The 22301-nt window shown below is 34.5% G+C and overlaps 1 protein-coding gene across 1 annotated transcript in view; it reads left to right on the plus strand.

Moving 5' to 3' along the window:
- Nucleotides 1-19494, plus strand: part of C2H10orf67 (chromosome 2 C10orf67 homolog) — a gene marked incomplete at its 5' end in the record, with an annotated part of 45711 nt that extends 26217 nt beyond the window's left edge. Inside the window, 6 exon segments of the mRNA XM_050709072.1 lie at nt 8587-8690; nt 8776-8835; nt 13715-13802; nt 15176-15256; nt 16878-16978; nt 19434-19494. Coding sequence (XP_050565029.1) covers nt 8587-8690; nt 8776-8835; nt 13715-13802; nt 15176-15256; nt 16878-16976 — 432 coding nt within the window.
- Between the last annotated feature and the right edge of the window lie 2807 nt (nt 19495-22301).

Genomic DNA, 22301 nt, shown 5'->3' on the forward strand with positions numbered 1-22301 from the left:
CTTGGTAGGGTCTAAATAGTGCTGAGAGGCTCTTGAGAATCGGCTGAGATAACCTGTCACAAAGATCCTGTAGTTTACCCACATTTTTATACATGTCGTAAGGTAGGGTTGGTTATTATTGCAAATGTATGCACTTAATTTGTCCCAGTCTTCAAGCAACAATAACATATGCATCCTATATATATAGTATATGTATGTGTATGTGTATATGTATATGTATATTTACATATATATATCCTCCTGAATATATACAGCTGAAAGAAGTCTGGCAAACATGAATAGATACGAAGTGTTCTTACTACGTTGTAGCTGTCAGTACTGAAAGGCTGCTCAAAGATATTAAGAAATCATTGAATTCTCTTAAGATGAAAGCAAAGATTGGGGAGAGTCTGCAAATAAAATATTCGTGACTACATAACTAATTTTTTTGAATGGTTTTAAAGCTTAGTGTAGTTTTGAAAAAACCTATTGTCATCCACCGTCCAAACACTTTAAAATATGCCCATGGTCAAATAAATATATTAACTCCACAAAACAGTTCATTTAGGGAATTAAGTTGTCCTTTATGAGAATCTAGTTTCATTTGAAATGGCATGGGAGGGGATTCCTGTGGCAATGGCCTCAATGATTTTATAAGTTAAATATATGTCTTTATATTACTATTGATGTTAAAGGAGTTATTTTCCATTTATGATCTCCTTTTTTCATGAATGATCAAAAACACTTCTTGGATTTACAGAGAGAGAGAGAAAGTGTGGCCTGCTTTATATAAGTTGTCCTCACTTTCCAAAGACAACCTGTTCCTGTAAGTCCTTCTGCTCACTTGCCAGATTTGGAATCCTTTAAGTATAAGAACATGTGAGAGTAATACAGAGAAATATTTTAGCTTTTGAAGGTTTTCCTTTAAAACTTGTACTTTGCTCCTTTGTAAGAATGATTAGCACTGTGAATCTATTAGAGTTAGTTGTCTGAATTATTTAAACCATCACTCTACCATGAGTTTTATGGATGTGATTATAATCGAATAAGAATATAATTTATCATCTGTATGTAGTACCACATCCTGTCATTCACCAAAAGTGTGAGGAAAGTTGAACGGTTTGGATTTCTCTTTTGCTATGAGTTATATTGTATGTATTTTAGAAAAATATTTGACTGAAAAATGTATATGTATTTGAGGACATTCTTTAACTTTTGCAGAATATTTTTATATCAGAATAAACATAGAGAACCATTATAAGAAAGAAGGATTTTTTAATGTTCTATTATCCCTAAAGTTAGATTGAAGTTTCACAATGCCTTTGAGTAAAGGATTATTGATAGCTCTGATCTTCCTAAAAGTTTAAATAATAGAAGAATAAATAAATAAATAAATAAAAAGAACTCATGACGCTTAGAAGTTAATATCTAAATCAATGTGTTAATCAGCCTCACTTTTTGAAGTTGGATTTCCTTCATCTGTTATTTGACATATCCTATTAATTAGAGTTAGATTTGGAAATCTGCAGCATGTGTTGAGAACAAGCTATATGTTGAGATTAACTGAACATCTAGATTAGTTGAAACGTGTAATATTTGAAAGTGATATTTGATTGTCTTAAAACAAAAAATGGTATACCATTAGTAATTATCTATTTGTTACTGAGTTACATCTCAAATGTTATAAGCATAGAGGAATATCCTTTACTAAAGAATTTGCTTTCTATCCATATGTAGTACATTTGGTATCACTTAAGTACTGCTTTGAAATTTACCCAGATCTCTACTTGCCCTAAAAATTTAATCATACAGTAAAATCTTCACAGCAACAACATGGAATTTCAATTTCAATAGCAATAACATAAAATTTCAACAGAAATTCAGCCTCTGTACTATCTAAAAACATTTTTCATTTTAAGGACAATTTCCTTGTGAAGCACGAGGAGATTTTTGTCCAAAGCCCACCAGAAAAGATCCTTAGATACTAAGAGAACAGTCTTGCTATAGAATTTTCCCTGGTCATGCATATCCTACCCCCTAAAGATTACATAGGGTTTGAAAAAACAGATCCTCATGAGAAACTTGGTTGATACAGCTGTGATGTTGAGAGGTGAGGGGATGATGAACTGGTAGACAATACTTACAACATTTCCATGCTCAAAAAGTCTAGATGTTTCTACATGCTTATGCTTCGACTTTCCAGCAAACCTTTCTGAGTGTTGGGCTGCTCTGTTTGAAGAGTAGAGCTTTAAGCTACAGGTAATATGGGCAGTTGCAGGGAAGGAAAGATATGAAACTGAAAAGTTAAAAGAAAATTCCAACTTATACTGAAAAATAGCACTTAACATTTGTGCATGAATCATTCTTCAGATATCATCTTTTATCCCAGTACACTTTGATAAAATGAGAATTTCAGTTTCTTCGGTATTTTATTAGGTATATTTTTTGTGGTCGCAAATGCTCTTTTTTCCTCTTGCTTCTTTTAGTATTTTGTGAATTTTCCTGTTAGAAACATGTCAGGAATACCTGAGGAACTGAAGGAGATCTCGATTATAGTTTAACCTTTAAAATGACCTATCCTGTTTTTTCTCCTGTTAGAAATGTTTTGAGGAGTTTGAAACACTGCTTACATTTTTCTGTATTCCTTTTAATTATTGATTCTCCTGTTCTACCATTTATTATCCTTGGCCATAGGCTATTTTTTGACCAATCTGGTGCTGCTGTTTCACAATCTTTCTCTTTTCTTTTTCCCTATTAGCTGAATGTCTGAGTATACCATCCATAATAACCATAATTCTATTATGGTTTTCTACTACTCATACAGTTGTTCTTTCTGGTGTCCAGAACCCTTCATAATTGCTATTGTGCTTTAAAACATATCAAAGATAGTAGGATTTTGACTTGGTGAATTAAAAATTATTAAACCTGTATTGTTTGGTATTGATATTGATCAATATTGATCCTACAAGAGAGTACATGAACACTCCTCCTCCACTCCTCCACACACCCTTTAAAAAAAGAAAAAAAGAACAAAGCACATTTATCCCCTTCAATCTCTGAAGTAAGAGGATAAATGCCCAGACCTGACCACTCTTCAGTGGCCATCCCAAGGGCCACTCTGTAGATGTCCAGGCCTAACCTGGCATCCTGCCCATAACTCTACAGCTCTGGGAGGATGGTGCCTCTCAGAAACCACATAGACTTTGACATGGCCTTAAGTGTTTTAAAGGTATAATCTACTGTTAATGAATAGAACAGTAAATGATATTGGTACGTTTCTGCTGTATAGGGTTTTTTATTTTTTGAATGTGGGTTTGAAGGAGCACACAACAGTACAGTCAATAAAGTTAAATTACTATTCAATTACTATTAAGTACACATATGGTGTTAGGTGATATTTTGCTCAGTGTTTGTATTGTAGCAAATTTGGTTGTGTAATTTTGTTTTGTAGGTAGAGCAGGGGACACCTGCATTCGCCTTAGAAATTTTTATGTATCTAGATGGGGATTGTATTTACACAGGAAAATCCATTTTGTTATGAATGAAGATACTGAAAATAATAAGATATCTGCTTATACTCGGTTTCAGTGGCAGCAGATGACTGCATACTGCACTGTTGACAAAATAGGAGGTAGATACAAGAAGAAATAGTATTTAGTAGGAAAACAGATTAGGGATGGAAAAGTACATCATTCTAGCTAGTCCCATCAATGAGGAGGTTTATCTTACTGAATATTTTTTCATTATCTTATCCATTTAGAGCAAATAATTCATATTTAAGTAATGTAATGGTGAGAAGGATATAATAGTAGAGCAGAAAGAGTGTCAAAGAGGATTGCCACAGTTCTCCTGAAATCTGTTTCATAGCTTCATTACTTTTATTTTTAATTCCATTTCTTGGGTTCATTCTGTTTTCTATCTTCCCTAAATTCATCCCTTAAATCCTAGTATTTAATACAGACCAAATGGTTTTCTTCCTCAGTATTTATATCCTTCAAGGTTTACTCAATGTTATTGCAAAGTCTAACAATAGCATTATAATTATTAGTGTTGAAATCTGTTCTGTTGATAGTGTTGAGGTTCACTCAAGTTTGCCTTTTTTTTTTTTTGAACTTAACTAAACTAAAAGTAATTAATTTTCCATAAGATCTTAACAGAAATTTATAAAACCATTTTGATGCCACTTGTATTGCAAGCAGTGGAAGCTGTAAGTACATCCAAAAAGAGGGTGGTAACCTTTGGCTAGTACATACATACGTACAACTTCTAGATTTTTTTTTAATTGTATTTTTTACAGTGGCTGAAGTAATTGTAATTTCATAACTTATGCAAGAAGAAAGAAGACTCTTGAAATTCCCCAAAATGGAAGATTCCCAGGTCACTGTGTCTGATATTTAGAACACTCCTCTACATTAGGTAGAAAGTGAAAATCTGTCAAGCCCCCTGAGCAGGTCTATACACCCACTGCATCTTCATCCCTCTCCGGCCGGGCCTTTGTAGCTGTTCAGTCAACAGTGTTCACGTTTAGAACCTTTCAGGCAATTAGGAGTCTTGCCCAGGGTGAAATACATTCTGGTAATATGAATGGATTTTTGTTCTAAGTAGTATATGTTATATTTCAAACTTTCACCTTTAAAGATGAAAATGAGATTGGCAGTAAGGAGACATTTTACCAAAATTGCCAAGTGCTCCTTCCTAGATGTATTTTTTCCTAATGAAGAAGTTGCATTTCCAGTGTCTGAAAGCTGAGTCTATTTGAACAGTGGATGGAAAACATAGTGAGCATGAAAAAATTCAGTTATTAAATTCTGTCTATGCTTAATTTGCTAGAGATTAATTACATATTTGATTACATACAGAAATATGTGAAATGTCTTTCCTGAAACGTGATTATTATCATCATCATACTAATATGTTATATACTAACTCATGCTACAGAAAAGCAGAATTTCCCTACCAAAGTTAAATTTTGGAATCCTTGTTCAATAGGATTCATATTTTGATTTTCAGGAGGCAATGTTTAGATCAAGTTCAGTTCTTTTACATTGCCTGAAGTAGTGAGGTGTTATAACCATGCTGAAACCATAGCTAATTAATTACTTCCTCTGCTAAATATATGGTTGGTCTTCATCTCTATTAACAGGTGTATCAGGTAGACTTGATGTATGTAATAAAATCAGGTATTTTTGCCAGTTGTTCTATTCGGTTCCAAATAACATGCTGTCATAATTCCTATTACATAAAAGCTTACATAAGTAAATAAATATATAGTTATGTGCTACAAATACTTCATTAATGACACAGAGAAAGGATTTCCTGTAGAACAGATGGCCCTTGTAGTGTTAACCAAACTGTTCATCTATACCAGCATTGTCTGGACCCTAGTGCCCTCAGGCAAGGGTCCGACCCAGTTGTGGAGAGGCTCCATGCAATCATGACAGATGGCCATGTGTTGAGGCAGCCCAAAGACCATGCATATGTACCAAGGGTGGTTGTCAAGAGCTCAGGCTCACAGTGGAGATTAGTCAGTAGGCTTATGGGTCTCCTACTATGAACAACATTAATGTAAAACAAATGAAGGCACATGAGAAGTTAAATCTAATGGAAGGAAGAAAGCAATAGTTTCTCAGCCCTTCACCCATGTTTCAAAGGGTAGATGAATAGGGGGCAGAAATTTGTTTCATTAGCTTCAGTCAGTCTGCAATGAGTTGAATGACAACAACAATATGTTGAATACAGTTGAATGACTGACAACAATAAATACCTAAAATGATACATTCCCAATTTTGAAAAGCAAAAATGAAAATCCACTAGTATTCCAAGTGGTTGGAACATGCCTATAGTGTTTAGTGTTTCTTAGCTATTTTATATATAAATCTGAATACAATCTTAACTAAGCCTTAGGTTTTAAAACTGAAGTATAAGAAATACAGTTTAAATAACAAGAACTTTTCTGATCAAGATATTAAGACTCCTTCTGTGTTAGGAATATGGTTCAATCAGTTGGATATGCTCTTGAAATGGAGCTGGAGTCTCACCTTCAGAAGATGATTTTTTATCCAGTTTATGGTTGCTTTCCATATTTGCAAAGAGCTTTGCTCTTCTTTTCAGAGAGGAAGAGCATAGTTTTGACAGATACACAGATTTCAGAGAAAGAAACTAAAAAAAAAAAAAAAGTAGAATATCAAAACATAGTAGGGGTTGAAGTGATCTAATGAGAAAGAGGGTAATGGTTTGCAATGACGAAAAAGAGTGAGTTGGAAAAATTCAATGGAAGGGAATTCACACATTTAAAATTGAACAAGTTGAAGCCTAAAAAGTAGCTGCTGTTAGCATTACTTTTAAAGTTTAACGTAAAATAAGGAAGCACAGGTGCAACTCTCATTCATTTCTTTTTGACTGCCATCCTGAACAGGAGTTCAGTGCCACTGCTTTCTCAGGGGATCACTCCTAGAGCTAGGAATCTTCAGATTAGGGAAAGTCATTAAGTGTGGTCCCTTCTACCTTGACATGTCCCAGCAGTAAGTGAGGGGATCAGTAAGGGTTACAGGAGCCTCTTTGCCTTGTATTTCAAGGAGCTCTGATCTTTAAAAAGAATCAGAAGAAAAAAAAAAAAAAAAAAAGCTTGTGACTTTAGAGCTGCTTTGCACAATGATTGCCTGGTTTGCTATTTTATGTATAGTTACAATGGGCCTGTTTCTATTTTTACAAACTCTCCATTTGCCCAGCTATATTGCCACAAATCCAGGATGCCATACCAGTGTAAAAACAATGTGAGAAAGGAGAGTTTGATCACGTGATTGTTTTTGCAGTCATTTAGTAATAATTAATATTTACAATTAATTTCATTTGATTTTTTTCATAGTATGTAGATAAAAATGACTTTCCTTTATTTAAAAAGGCCTGATAACTCTGCAGTGCTATCTATTCTTTAATTCTGGTGTTTACACCTCTGAACTGGCCACATAGCTACCAGCATGTGTATTTGAAAGAAAGTGGAATGTATCTGCAGCTGAAAAAACAAAATGATGACTTGATCTGGATAGGATTAATACAAAACAATACTGAAAGTTTGAATTTTCTGTTCAAGCAGACAGGTGTATAATGTATTTGATTTACCAGATCCATGTCCAGTGTGCCTGTATGGAGAACCCTGGAAATATAACAGGGATGAAATGTCTCTCTTGGAAGACAGAATATTTATTTGTGTGAGGTGTGAAGAAGCAGCAGGGGGGTTGGAATTAGATGATCTTTAAGGGTCCCTTCCAACCCAAACCATTCTATGAATCACTTAGGTTGGAAAAGACATTCAAGCTCATCGAGTCCAACCATAGCCTGACCTACTGAGTCCCATCACCAAACCATTTCCCTTAGTGCCATGTCCACGTCTGTTAAATACGTTCAGGGGTGGGGACTCTACCACTTCCCTGTGCAATGCTTTAGCTCCCTTTCTATGAAGAAATTCTTCCTAATATCCAATCTAAACTTCCCCTGGTGCAACTTGAGACTGTTTCTTTGTGTCCTGTTGTTTCTTACCTGAAAAAAGAGACCAACACCCTCCTTTCTGCAATCTCCTTTCAGGTAGTTGTAGAGAGTGATGAGATCTCCCCTCAGCCTCCTTTACAAATACCTTACAAAACAAAAGAATGAACTTACTGACAAGATGATCTTTTAATTATTACAAGCTAATATGATTGTCTATATATTATTTATTTTTACATCTATGTATATACACACTGACCCTTTTTATAGTCTATGGATGTCACAGAACTACTGCTTCTTTTGCCTTTTAGTGTTAAAGTAATGCTATGAGTAGACATTTACGTAGCAGCTTTATCCCAGGACCTCATAGAATTTCTCATGACATTTAAGGAAATAGAAATAAGCATCCCAGAAAGGAGAGTAAAGATCCAACGTCACACAGACTGTGCCTAAGCTGAGTGATGGGGGTGCTCTATTGGCACCTGCATAAATACTTCTATCCAATCACCCAGACTGGAAATTGACCATAGCTTCCTTCTAAATCCATGCACCTGGTTTTTCCTTGCTCTTACCCTTGATGTGGGACTGTTTTGAGTCAGAACATCCACACAACACCAAAGGTTAGGAATTATTCCTGGGCCCAGAATAGACACAATCATGAAAATCAGGGTTAGGTCTAAGAATCAAGAGTTCAATTCTTCGTTCTAATTTCTTGACCGTGTATTTTCCACACGCTGCTGGTTTTGCTATGGAAAATTTGTAGTGATAGGTCTTGAATACTCCTCCATTTAAGGCAACAGTAATTTTACCGCTGATAGCAGTTAAGATGAGGTTCAGACATAAATGGAGGACAAGATTGCATTTATACACCCACAGTGCTGTTTTTGTTACAGTTGCCAAAATATTGCTTGTCACAACCCTTAGAAACAATTGAAAAAATGAGCCGACTGTGAATTTAGGTTATGAGACCCTTCTTTTTTTTTTTTTTTAATGGAGTACTGGAAATATCAAACAGCCCAAAATAGGAAAACTTGTCCCAAGAATAGCACTGCATATGAGCAAAACTTTGTATTTGTTTTTTACAAAGTTGACTAAGAAAATAAACAGTGTTTTACTTACATTTAGATAACATGCGTAGCACCTGAGCAGCAAGCTGCTGAAAAGACCCTGACTGTAGAAAATGAGAAGCTGAAGAAATATAAAGGTCAAGAAAGGCAAACCACAGCAAGGTAGTAGCCAACATTTTTAAGATGGGCTTTGAAGACATTTAAGAAGCCCCTACATTTAACTACTTCTTTTTATGCTTTCTTCTAGAAAGGAAGTTGAGCAATGTAATATGATATGGAAAAAGAAATTCCAGATTCTACAAAACAGGTTCAGTATTATAACTCCATTGATCACATTTATAAAATACTTAAGGTCTATAGACTTTGCAAATTATATTCATGAAAATGAAAGTAGTTAAATATATTGTTCAGTTACCTAGTCATCAACATCTGAGGATGTAATAGCTAAGTCTAAAAACTGAAAATAAATAACTGCAATAATTTTGTTCACCTGCTTGTAACAACCATAAACACTTCAGACAGGTAATTTTGTATGATTTTGTTAATAGTACTCAACATTTTTAAAAATTGAACTGGTGTTCATGCTTTTAGACTACGTGTTTCTTTAAGCCTGCCTTCTCTGGCAGGCTTGAATGAGATTTTAAGCTGTTAATACTCTGGTTCATTACCCAATTGGTTTCTCTGTGTCTTCTTTCCTAATGCTCCTTTTTCCCAGTCATCTTTTTCATCTCCCTTGTTTCATACTTTTCTGTCACTACCTTTTCTCTATCCCAGAATAACAGTGCTTTAATCTGTTTTTTCATGCAGTTGCAGTTTTCTTTAAAACATACACTTTTACTCAGATGGTCTTCTCCTCTGCTCTATCCAGCCTCTCTAGAATCTTCATCTTCCTTCTTTGCACTCTGAAGTATTTGGGCTGAAACATGCTGATTTGCTGAAACCTACAAATTTTCTCATTGTCAAATGTAATGAACTTCCAGCCAGTGAACGCTAAGGGTCCCATGGAGCGCTGCTCAGTCATGAAGGCCTGTTGAGAACTGTGCTTCTGGGTCACACAGCTCCAGCATCACTGCTCACAACATAGCTTCCTGATTTGTTATGAAGTTGTGACTGAGGTTGAAAACCTTGGAAAAGCTATGAATTCCCTTAGTCTAAAGCTGTTTCTAGTACAAATCCTGTTAATTGGAAAAGCCTTATGGTGCTTCTAGGGTAGGTAACACTTGAACAGCCAGATGTGCTACGACTACATCTATACTGACCAAGAATTTTTAATGGTGCAAATACCCACATCTCTCCTTGGGTCTTGGTTCCCAGTCAGCCTCAGTGTATGTCTACTGCTTCACTCACTTGGATTAAAGCAACCAGTTCATCAAGATAAAGCCCTAGAGCAGTTCTGGTGCTTGTTTGTTTCCTGTAGGCAGTACAGATTAGATGGCACTAGATTTGGCTCACTCAGCACTGTGCAGTCCCCTGCTTCTATCTCTAGAACACTTGAGTTTTCAAATACACCCACATAACATCAGGCTGCACATATGCAACATATTTGTTTGACACCATTTTCATAGGCCATGATGTAGTTCAGTGCTATTTTAGGTAGAAAACTACAGATTAAGAATATCTAAAATCCACAGTAGTGTCCCATGGGACCAATATGGACCCATATGAATGTAACAATTCCTCTCTGGAGGGCACTAGTACTGATCAGTGTGGTCAACAGGTTGTGTGGCATCTTTCTGGGCTGTGATTTTCTCCATCCAGAAAAATATTTAGTAGCGTGTATCCAATGTATTGACATCCACTCAGGATCTTTTTTCTCTGAGGAAACAAGCAGGATTTACTAGGACTGAACTCCACAGCACTTGGGGTGGAAAACCTCGGTAGTCTCAGTTCCAGCAAGGGTTGTCAGAGCTTTCAGTCCCTACTGAGAACATAGGAACTGGAGTCTGAAAGCTTTGGGATAAGATGTGGAAACTGCAGGGTTTGTAGCCAAAAGTAGTTTGCGTATGTTACCTAGTATGGCAGAATATGAGAGCCCTAGCAGATGCTGGATGACCTTAAGACGTTCTTGGTGATATCTTTGCTACTATTCTAGGGATGAATCAGACAAACTAATTTCAAATTTAGAGAGTCCGGAAGGAATCTATCTAACCTTGTAAACATTGTATTTATTCTTTCTGAAATTTTTTTTCAGAATTTCAAGCTTGTATCAAACCCAACTGGATTGATACCATATTTTAGAGTATAAAATTTGCTTCCAACTGCACATTCTACTGTATTTTGGACAGTTCTTTTGCTGTTTTTTTTGTTTGGTTGGTTGATTGGTTGGTTGGTTGGTTTTGTTTTTAGTTTTGTTTTTGGTTTTGTTGTTTTTTTTTTTAATCTCCACAACATTGCTCAAAGGTGTGGAAATACAGTAATTCCTGTCCTACAAATGGTGAACTGTAATGAAGGTACATCCATTGCACATCAAACTGTACTTTGTGCTTGTGCAGTTTGATACAATACCTCTAAGGTCAGTGGAGAGTTTCTTGTTAATTATTCATTGAATTAGGCCCCAAGTTATCCTCTCATCTAAAAATTGTGAGAATACGTTATGTTGATATAATGATAATATAATGACAGTGTTATCAGTGTTCTTAGTAATAAAGCAAGTCTCTGTAGAAAAACAAATTTCTATTATTGTTATCTACTCGGGTCTATCTTAATGGGTATTTACTGTGTTACCTAAATAGGTTGGTTAAGAGGATTTTTTAACAGAGACCATTAAAATTACTTGCTTAAATAGGAGATGTATTTGTCATTTTATATGTAGCTAATCATAGTAGTATCATAGAAACATATTACTTTTGATAAAAAGCCAATTACTGGTGAGATACACATAGTCTATAGGAACATCTTTATTTTTGCTTATTTTTTTCTGATGGCTTATTAAAGAAGTGCAAATTATTTTCTCATGAATTTAGCTTCACATAGCCATAAATTATAATTTTATTCTACTCATATTTTAAAATTTTAAATAAAAAATATGTGAGCCCTCTTGTGGCCAGAATAACTTCTATGTGTTTTATGAATATCATCAATACCTGTGCATCCTGATGGATGAAGAATTTCTAGAGAACATCGAATGTAAATATGTTTAATTGGTCCTTTTAATGTCAGTTCTCTTTCATTTTTGTTAACAATTATATCCATTTAAGTTCTCCTTTACTTCTTTTAAGTTTACTATCTGTAGCCGAAATGCCTGTGAAGTTCTGGTTTTGTAACCAGACACAAACACAGCACAGAACTCCAGACTTTCTGATATCTTTATGCATTCTGGTATAATTGTTGTGAAAGGTGCTAGTTAATGTAAAATGGTTTTTGTATTATTTTGATGATACAAGCTTTTTAAAAAATCTTTATAAATGTCAAAGACTTGAGTCATATAGGACCAAATATGATTATCATGTCGAGCCATCTTCTGGTTATTACTTAACTGAAGCTGAACTCTCTGCGGTTATTCTGAAGCAGAAGAGACTGTATTTTGCTAGTTGTACTTTCATGACAAATACCAGGGAAAATAATCCAAACCATCTGAACTAAATACCCTTACTTAATGAAAATTCTTATCAACCAATACTTTTTTTTTTGAGCTTACATTAATTAAAAAGGTTTGTTTCAGCAGTTTAATACCTTTCTTTGTAAAGAAAGAGGAAAAAAAATTACAGCTGTTCAAATTACCTCATGAGCTGGACCTTGAGAAATTAGGTAGCAATTTTCATTGATTAGATAAAGTATCAGTACTCTGTGGTTAAAGTTTTAGTAAATTTACAGACAGGAAAAGGACAGTAGTTTAAATTCAAAGGGTGCATTCTATCGCTTCATAGATTTTTCCACTGCATAGATTCTGTTACTTTACTCATACATTTAATTGAATATACTTAATGTAATATATTAATGGTATTTTAATGTATATGTGTCCCATGGTTTGCCGAACATTTATGGGTTATTTGTTCTAATTTTTCTGATCAATAGTGTTTGCTTAATTATTTCCCCCAAGGCCTGAAAAAGATACAAAACTAAATTTTCTCTAACTGGTTATTTTGAACTTGTGCTAGAGAGCGTTGTTTTCTATTACTTAACCTACTCCTGTATCATGGTGTTTGTGGTACTTGTGTAAAATTATTTATTTATGACAGCTGTGTATACCTGTTAAAGAAATACAGACTATTGACATGTTATTTATATATAATTTTTTCATTTTAATATGGTCTTTTATTTTTGTTTTCTGCTATGTTGTGATTAGCACAATCTTTTCAGTAGCATGAAAGCAAATTAAAACCAGAGTATATTTGTCAATTCATTCACTGTCAAACTGCATGGTTTTTTTCTTAGAAAAGTAACATACATTCATACCTTGAAAGAGATGCCATATTCACAAGCATACTTGATGTTCATTGATAAAATGCATTTTACCATTGCATCCTTATTATAAAATATCAAGGGACTCTTTACAAAGAATGATCATCTGTAGAATGACCAGAATTGAAGATTTAATACCTGACACCCTATAGAAATAATATACACAGGACATACACAATAGTTTTAGAACATATGCCAAAGAAGAGGCAAAGGTTAGTGCATTTAGTAAAGAGAGTTAAAAGTCAAACTTAACACTCATTATTAGTGAAATCAACTTTCTCATTTTCAAAATCTGAGGGAATACAAAATTTTATTTGGGCACAGCAGTGGGTAGTAATTTATAGACTGTTTGCTTTCCTTAAATAAGAGGAACTCAGCTGCAGGGTTTTTTGATCAGCTGAAATTTATGAAATAGAAGTTGAACTTTAGGCTATGCAAGATATGGACAGCTTTCTGATTCCAATGTTATTTTAAATGGAAGACTCTCCTAGGACAAGCCACTGCTTGTGAAAGTGCTCTGAAATTGAATTCACAATGATGAACAATCATACAAGGTAGCTTGAGGCTATCCTCCATCTATATTTATTATATAACTGCTATCCTCCATTTATATTTAAGAGTCTCTTTTATTTCCAGCTCTGGAGTCAATATCAATCAAATTTCTACATCATTATAGTTATTTTGTTACTTTAAAAGATCAATTTTAATATGTTTTAATTTTATGTATTGTAATTGTTAAGAATGACAACATAATATAAGTTCATTTCATGTTAAAATCTTTTCAGCCTACATGCGATTAAGGACGAGATGTTTCTTAGATAGACCCTGCAACACCAGTTAATAGCACTTAAATGTACATCTTTTGGTGAAACAGTAAGTAAAGACACAGCAACTGGGTTATTTTATTTAATGCTTGGTTTTTATCGCTAGTTGTTCTGACCTTTCTAATATAACAGGACATAAAAGCCAGCTGATACCATAATGTCAAACATATTTGATAGTGAAAATGGTAAATCTAACAGAGGCAGATCGGCAAAGCTGGATTAACTCAGCTGCCTGCAGTGCAATCTTGTGTGCATAATTTGTGTGTACAAATAACATGTAAATAGTACCTTGATATATATAGTACCTTGAAATACTGGAATACATCATTAGGTTAACATAACATCCATCTGCAGCATATGAATGAACCATAATGTCAATTTTTTAGTCAGTTTGTGAATTCAGACTAAGACTGTAGCCCCTTGTATCCACCTGATAGCAGGTAGAAAGATCAGGAACTATAAGGTTTGGCCTGTTTCTTGTCCTGCGGGCACTCTCACTGGAAGTCTTAATGAAGTTAAAAGCTATCCATCTTCCTTTTATGCAAGTGGTACAACACCTGAGAGTGAAATTTTCATCCTCCATTAAACTTCCAGGGAAGTTTAATAGGGGGAAGATATATTCTAGATTAAGGTAGAGGACTAGCACAGACTTCTCGCTTTCTGGATCAATGGAGTAGACGCAACAGTAACTCAGAATCCTTTAATTTAAATCTTTTATATTTCAGAAAGGTCTTCAGTCTTTGGATGGACCTGCGTTAGGACAATTTCATATTGTATTTAACTCAGGTCAGATTGTCTTCTTGCAAGCTAGAGATACAATACACTGGCCTTGGAGATCCCTTAAGAAAATCCCTTAAGAAAAGGATTTGGGCAAAACAGAAATAAGAGGTGTAAACGTTTAAAATTCATTTATTGTGTGGCAGTTGGTCTTAAACAGAATTATTTTTATTTCCTTCATAAAGAGTCGTATGAGTTTTGTCCCCTTTTGTGCTGTTCTGACAGCATAATAAGAATTTCAGGGAGAATAAAGACGAATGGAACTTGTCAAATTGAAAATGTTTTGAGTTTATCATCTCTAACATAATGAATGCTCAAACAAAATGCTAGGTTAAAATATTATTTTCCATTGATATTCTCCTGATAAAGGAAATATATCAAATATACTCATATATCAAATTTAGTTGCAAATATATTCAACTCTCCATGTAAAAGATTTGCAATTCAGCTACAGTCAAGCTAAAACATATTCCTCTGATTTGGGAAGGATTATACACTGATTGCAATTCCATACTCAATATGAGTCAACAAAATGCATCCGTTTCAAAATCTTTTATTAATATTGGTTTCTTACATACCACTTTTATGTCTTAAGCTACACTGTCTTGAAATGTGCTTAGTATACGAGTGGCATTTTACTTACAGATGGTTTACCCTGTTTGTATTGAAAATGATACAAAAGATATGAACGGATCCAAAGCTGGTTTATGTTTACCTTCAACTTCGGTATGTATTTTTTTTTAAACATACATGCATTTAAACATGTTCTGAAGTAAATAGCAACAGCATTTTTGACAATTTTGTGCATAAGATAAGACTCCTATATATCCAAGAGTCAACATTTATCTTTGCATAATGGAAGATAGTTTCAGAGAGAATTTCTTAATGTCATACAATGACTTGCTACAGAGACAGATATATATGTAATTTCCTGTTTTTCTACAATATGAATTATGATTAGTTAAATGAATTTTATATGATTGTAATATTTAACATATTCATATCTTCTTTATTTTTTGTTGTCAGATGCATGCAATAACAAATATTTGTGTAAAGCAAGACATTTAGTTTTAATGCCAATGTAATTTAAAAAAATAAATCATTGTGTTTGCAATATGAACATAAACTGAAATAACATTGCCCCAGTGAGTAACAAGACCAATATAAGCCTAATTCATCTAATACCAAAATAAATGGGGAGACCACGGTGATGTAAATGAGAAATGAATGGGATTCTAAAGTAGGGAACAGTACAGTTGTCCAACCCATAATGGTTTATCTGGTCTTGCTTCCTTTTAAGCCTAATACCTCAGTCTCAGTGGGTGGATTATCAGATTACTTCAGGGGAGGGAGAATTATACACCCAATTTGTGAGCACAGGTATAATCTTTATGAGAAATATATGTCACTCAACTGGGATTATTTTTCGAAATTCTGACATCTAACACAATGTGAACATAAAAGTCTATATTATATTTAAGTAGTGAATAGGGGAGAATAAGATATTGTTCAGGCTTCTGTAGATAATTACAAAAAAGATACTAAGGTTACAAAAATAGTCTGAGCTTTCCATTTTAACCATCAATTCACATAAATTTAATGAAGATCAATTTTGTGTGAAAAGTATCCTGAAATGTCTCTTTTCAATTCTCTGAACAAATCTCTGCAGTTAGCAAAGAGCGAATTGACTTTCACATGCTTCTCTTGGAAAAGAACAGGAAAATATATTGTCATTTCTTTGAAAAAGTGAAAATATTTTTTAAAAATATTTCTTTTCATAAAAATAAAAGTGATTAGAATTATGGATAATAATAGTCGACATAAGATAGTAGTGTGTCAATATTTCTAACAGCAGTCAAATTCATTGTGTCCATGATTACTTGACCTTCATTAGAGTAGATTTCTGAACTGACTAAAACTAGTTTCTTAAGCAAGATCATAGAGAAGTGCCTTATTCATGTCCTGAGAAATTCCTGGTCAGATCTGTTTACATACATACAGAGAGAATTTCTTTAAATATGCATGCAAATATTTGATTACTCATGCTCTAACCTGCTAAAAAGGCACGTATGAAGCAATTCCAGTTCTCAAAACTCAGTGGAAGTACCTTTCAGTTTTGCTCTTTTTTTATTTTTTAAAGAACTCATCACTAAACTAAGCATCAGAAATGTGTATGTCTCTTTTCTGTATTTTATAGAGTTGTAGTGTTTCTTTTGTTTTAAGAACTGTTCTAATTGTATTTATTTTTAAAGGATATTAGATGAACTTGACTAAATAACTAGAAAGCCAAGTTGCAGTAAACCAGTAGCTTCTACTCATCCTTAATAAGAACATTTTTCTTCTCTAGCCCTCAGAGTATTGCCAGTCTACTAAAGAGCAGGAAGAAGAAGACAAAGATCAGTTTTCTAGACTTCCAAACACAACAAAAGTGGACGTTGTTTGTTGATGGTGAGTCTGAAATTTTTGATGCATCATAACCTACCCTGCAATTTAAGTATTATTTTATGTTTTTATATACTTACACGTGATCATATCTTCCAGATTTCTTTTTCTTGTAAAACTTTATGAATTTGATGTATTGTCATCTCTTCCCATGAGAAAACAGAGTAACAATGCAATTTCAGTGCTGAATTTTAATATCACCATGAAACTGCATCTGAAGAACATTATGAAAACTTTTTTAACCTCTACTTTTAACCTCTATCAAAAACATACTTCAACAATAATGCAGCAACACTATAATACTAATCTCTCTTCTTTTCAATATCTCTGCTATTAATTAATAAAAAGAATAATAGCCATTAAGCACAAAACCTTTCACTATATCTCTTAGAATGTTAGTTAATTGTTCATTTAAAAAGCAAGACTGTTCTGATGAGTTTTTGTTTGTTTGATATACAGTATAACAGTTTTATTACCCACACCTCATGATTCCTTCTCTGGCAAAATGTTTAAAGACTTCTGCTTAAATGAAGTCTGTGGGTAGCACTGTTAATTCAAGTGTCTGTTCTTATGTCTAAAACTCTTAAAAGTTTTAAGCACTCTTAAAAGTTTTGTTGTAAGTAATTCTTCATATGTATTTCTCACTGATTATGTAAGTATGGAGAATTGATACCTTTTCTACATTTGTATCTCTAAATGCCTGAGTATCATTTCAATATTTTTCCGTGCTTTTGTTATATACTTCAACAAAAAAGCTTTTACTTCAGATATCGCTCCACTTCTTGTATTCTGTTTCTTCTCCAGTTCTTCTGATTCTGTATGTACAAATTACGTTTATTTTGGGTTGAGTTAGAGATATCATGAGTATGGTGATTGTTCTGACAGATTTGATCCATTGGACAATTTTGATCCTGGAAACATTTAGTTGTCTCTATTGTTTTTCAGCTAGTGTTAACTGTGCAGTGATTGATAAATAATAGCAATAAGGACAACCATGAAGAAAAAGATATGTTGTATGTCACAGTATTTCACATCTTCTGACTAACCATCTTCTTTTACCTAGTTCTAGTTAGCTTTTTGCCAAGCCTATGAGAAAAGAGTTAAAATCTGTGTGTTTTTGGAAAGTGAATTCAGTGTCTGTCTTTATCAAAATTTTTCCCCATGCAGAAGGCCTAGACAGTCATGAAATTAAAGAGAAGAGGGATGGTTACTTTCAAAAGGACTTGGATCTATTACACTTGGTGGTAATGGAGGTGACTATTTTATCTCACCTAGAGTACAATTGGAGGAGTTTTTAGAGGCTGGGGAGGAAGAATTTTTTTTTTCCAAATTTACATTTGTCTCAGAAACTCAATTCTGTTGTCCAAGACACAGGACCAGGAGGCTTAGAGGGGGCCTTTAAGAAAATGTTTTATTTTGACTAGGTAAGTAGGGATATTTGAGATGTTTGCGTGTTTATGGCTCTTCTAGTTGCATATGAGGTAGTGTGTGTTCTGGTACAAAAAAAAAAAAATGTCCAATAGCTTCAGAGACTGGAGGCTTCACACAATAAAATAGCACTAGTTTCTTTTAATCTACGAAGTCTGTCTAACAAATACATAACCCTTTCAGATACCTACCAGGCAGGAACTTGTCCAACTAGTCACCGTTACTATCATCGCTTGGTAATTGCCAGTGTTTTGGGAGTTTGAGCCAAATGTATAATTCAAAACAAAAGCAGGCTTCCTTATTATGCAGGTTTCCTCATGAACCAAATACAGAACACATTACGTAGAACTATATAATGTGTATGAAGCTATATTTGCTATATTCAACAGATGATACTAAGCACAATTAAACAGGTTTGTAATTAAATAAGATACAATTAAACAGACTTGAAAACCAGCTTATAAACAGCTGATTTTTTTATAGGACCAAGATTTAAAATACTATCATGCAATAATGCTTTTTCATACTGATTGCTTATTATTAATAGAGGAAGTCACACAGTAACTCAGTTTGATCCTTTCAGTGCAAGCAGAGTGCAATCTTCCAGCAATCTGGCCTACATGAGGTCCTTCTCTCATAGATCACTCAAATAGGTGTTAGCAAATATAGGCAGTTTGAAGGTTACTTTTGTGGCAAGCTCTGGCTGTTGTCTTTCATGTTTGGAAAATGACTCTGCCAGAGGAGTCACTTCTTGTGAAGGATGATTTTGTGTGCCTGACTGAGGTTTGCAGGCTGGTTTTTTTTTCCCTCCTTTTCTCCTTGTTTTTTCTCCTTTTTCCTTTTTCTCTCAAAAATATGACAGATCATCCATGTGAAAGGACTTCTGAACTGTATTCCTTCCTTTCCTCCTTTCCTCAGACTCGGATATGTGCAGAAAACTACTAGTCTGCGAGACTGGTCTGGAGAGTTTCTTGACTGGCTGTTGGCTTCTTTCTGCCACCATTACTACAATAATTTTCACATTTTTTCACAGATGATGAACAGAGGAAGACCAGAGCCTGCGATGGTCCAAGCGTAGCCTCTGAATCATCCTATATCGAGGAGCCAGATGTTATTTTAGAAGTCTGCAATATTCTGGTTAACAAAGTCTCAGTAAAAGAGAGAGGCCATGGGGCTTCAAACTAAGCACAGCAAAACATAAATGTAATTGCATTTCAACGTGATCAAGAACCCACGGGTAATCTTCTCAATTCTCTCTTAACAAACCAGAGGCATGTTTCAGTTTGCAGAATAGTAATATGGACTTGTTTTAATTCTCCAGACCTATCAGTCCTACCGAATATTGGCTGAATGAAGAAAAAAATGTGTTTGTTTTTTTTAAAGATACTGAAAGGTGATTAGCTCAGTTGTGTCTGTTTAAGCATAAAGAAACTGCATTTTCAGCCACAAGGCTATCAATTTTTTGCTAGTGGTTTGAAAGAGTTGTTGGTATCTTCAGTGGGACAACATGGAGCACAAAGGTAAAGACCGAGATTGAGAATGGTCTTATTTCTGAAATACTTCAGCAATTAACTTTTTCCTTAATAAGACCAGCTTGTCTGCTCATTCTGTTACGATGTTCAGTAGTTATGATATTTGAAGCTATTTATACCATGCATGGATATTTGTAAATGCCTCCTCTAAGCTATCTGAGACCTCCTATGTACCAAGGTCCAAAGCCGAGCCCAAGTTACTTTTGGAACTTCTTGGTGGACACAAGGTGACTGACTGGGGTAGAGAACAGACTGATCCCACTGTGCGTAGGACCTACCTCCAGCCTGACAGCAGCCAAAAGCATAAGATGCTAGTACGCCTTGCTCTGACTTCTTAGTTTTAAGAAGCATACTGTTTTTCACTTATTAGTAGTGGGAAATGTTCCTCTAATCTGAATTCTTTCAATGGAAAATGCTTCTCATGTCTGAGAAAATGAGTGTCTGAGAAAATGAGTTTCTGCACGGCAGCCCAGGGACTGGTTTTCTTTGAAGTTCTGATGTGTTTTGTTTTCAGCACTTTTAAAACATAACGACAACAATAATAGTAATAGTAATAGTAATAGTAATAGTAATAGTAATAGGAGTAATACATTAGTAAGCCAAGCAAGAATATTCACTGCAGTATCAATTATACTGAAAGGAAAATACTCCCTAAACTGATACTTAAAAATGATAGAAACATAGTTGGAATAAAGTCTTGAATCCAGCTATGAGAAGGAATATATCGAAAACTGCGGCCCAACAAAAAGACTTCTCTAACATAGAGATAGTGATGTTTTGTCTTCTGCATACAGGTTGATATCTTTCTCATGGTTAGTTGAGATTGTAAAGTGTAACATTTGCATGCATTATTGAAGCTCCACAAAAATATTTCCTCTAATTACCAATGCTCTATAAAGTCATTCTAGTTACAAACTCATACAGGTGGGTGATGCAAGTTCCCCTTAATGAGGGTATGGGATACTCTAAAGGAATCCTTGACATTTTGAATGACTCTTCTGCCCTGTAAGGTATCTTCTTGACAACTGATAAACTCTGTGCTGAATAGTCTGGTAACCAGCCTCTTCCATGCTTCCATATCCGCGTGAATTATTAGGTGTCTAGTCTGTTTGCTGTATGGATTTTCTGTTTGTCCTCTTGTCATGGCTGCTGCTGCTGTTGGTGGAATGAACGAGACAAAAAAGGTAGTAAGAAAATGAAATTTTTTTAAGAAAAAAAACAACACCCTGTGCCTTGACTCTTTTCAGCTTTGAGCATTGACCTATATAGCTTTATTTGCAAGATATGCTTGTAAAATAGTTTATCTTTCCTCTCTTTTGGGATTATTACCAAAGAATTCCTGTGAAGATTTTGAACTTTCAGCTATCACAGTGTGTACGGAGAGAAACCAGGGATGTAAGTGGCTTCTTTACAGAATGACTTGTTTCTACCTATATTACTGCTGTATATGGTGCTGCATATAGGAGGACAGTCCCAGAGTCCTTATTCAGTATTGACTGCATGAGCTTTCTTTGGATATATGGAATTTTAAGAGGGGCATAAACTATATGAATGTACCCATCAAAAGAAGAAAGTTATCAAAAACTGTTTGTCTTTGGTTGAGTTTCTTATATGTGCATATACAGGTCCCTATAGTTCAACCTGCCCTGGTACCTCACCTTCTCAGTTCTCTGAGGACTTTTCAAGGAAATAAAAAAATAAAAAGAAATAAAAAGGGAATGTTCTCCCCAGAGTTTAGGATAAGTACGAGCCAAGGAAGAGGAAAGGCCTTCCTTGCATTCCCACTCTTCAGTCCTGTCTTAAAGAACAACAGAAATAAATAAAAGCCAGTCAGAAAATAGAGGTTAAATTGAAATAAGCTTTTGAAAGCATTAAACATATTAGAAAGTCTGTCCATAACTGGGCAAGGGTTTAATTCTCCAATAATAGAATTTGCTCAACATGCTTCAAATCATCTGATCAGATGTTCAGAGAGTACAGCTAGTAAGCTCCAAACTGAAAATATGAGGTTTGACCTTTCCAAAGAAATATGCATGGAACATGGCTACCCCAGATGAAGACAAGAATATCTGTATAGTCCAAACATAATTGTTTTTTTTTGTTTGTTTGTTTGTTTTTGATAATCTTTATGTCAAGATTTGAACAAGATAGAATTTCTTTTCAAGATAGTGAAGCTCCCATAACTGGTGCAAACACAGAGAAAGCTTCGTGTGTATGATTCCTATATAAAAATCCTCAATTGATTTTATTGCAAGTTTTCAACTCATGGAGAGATTATTGACATCAGCTTTAAATTTTTACTTAGCCAAATGAATGTGAATTTCTTTTCTAAAATGGTGAAATACATAATTTTGATGACACTTACAATC

Source organism: Cygnus atratus, chromosome 2, assembly GCF_013377495.2.
Source record: "Cygnus atratus isolate AKBS03 ecotype Queensland, Australia chromosome 2, CAtr_DNAZoo_HiC_assembly, whole genome shotgun sequence".
Lineage (NCBI taxonomy): Eukaryota > Metazoa > Chordata > Aves > Anseriformes > Anatidae > Cygnus > Cygnus atratus.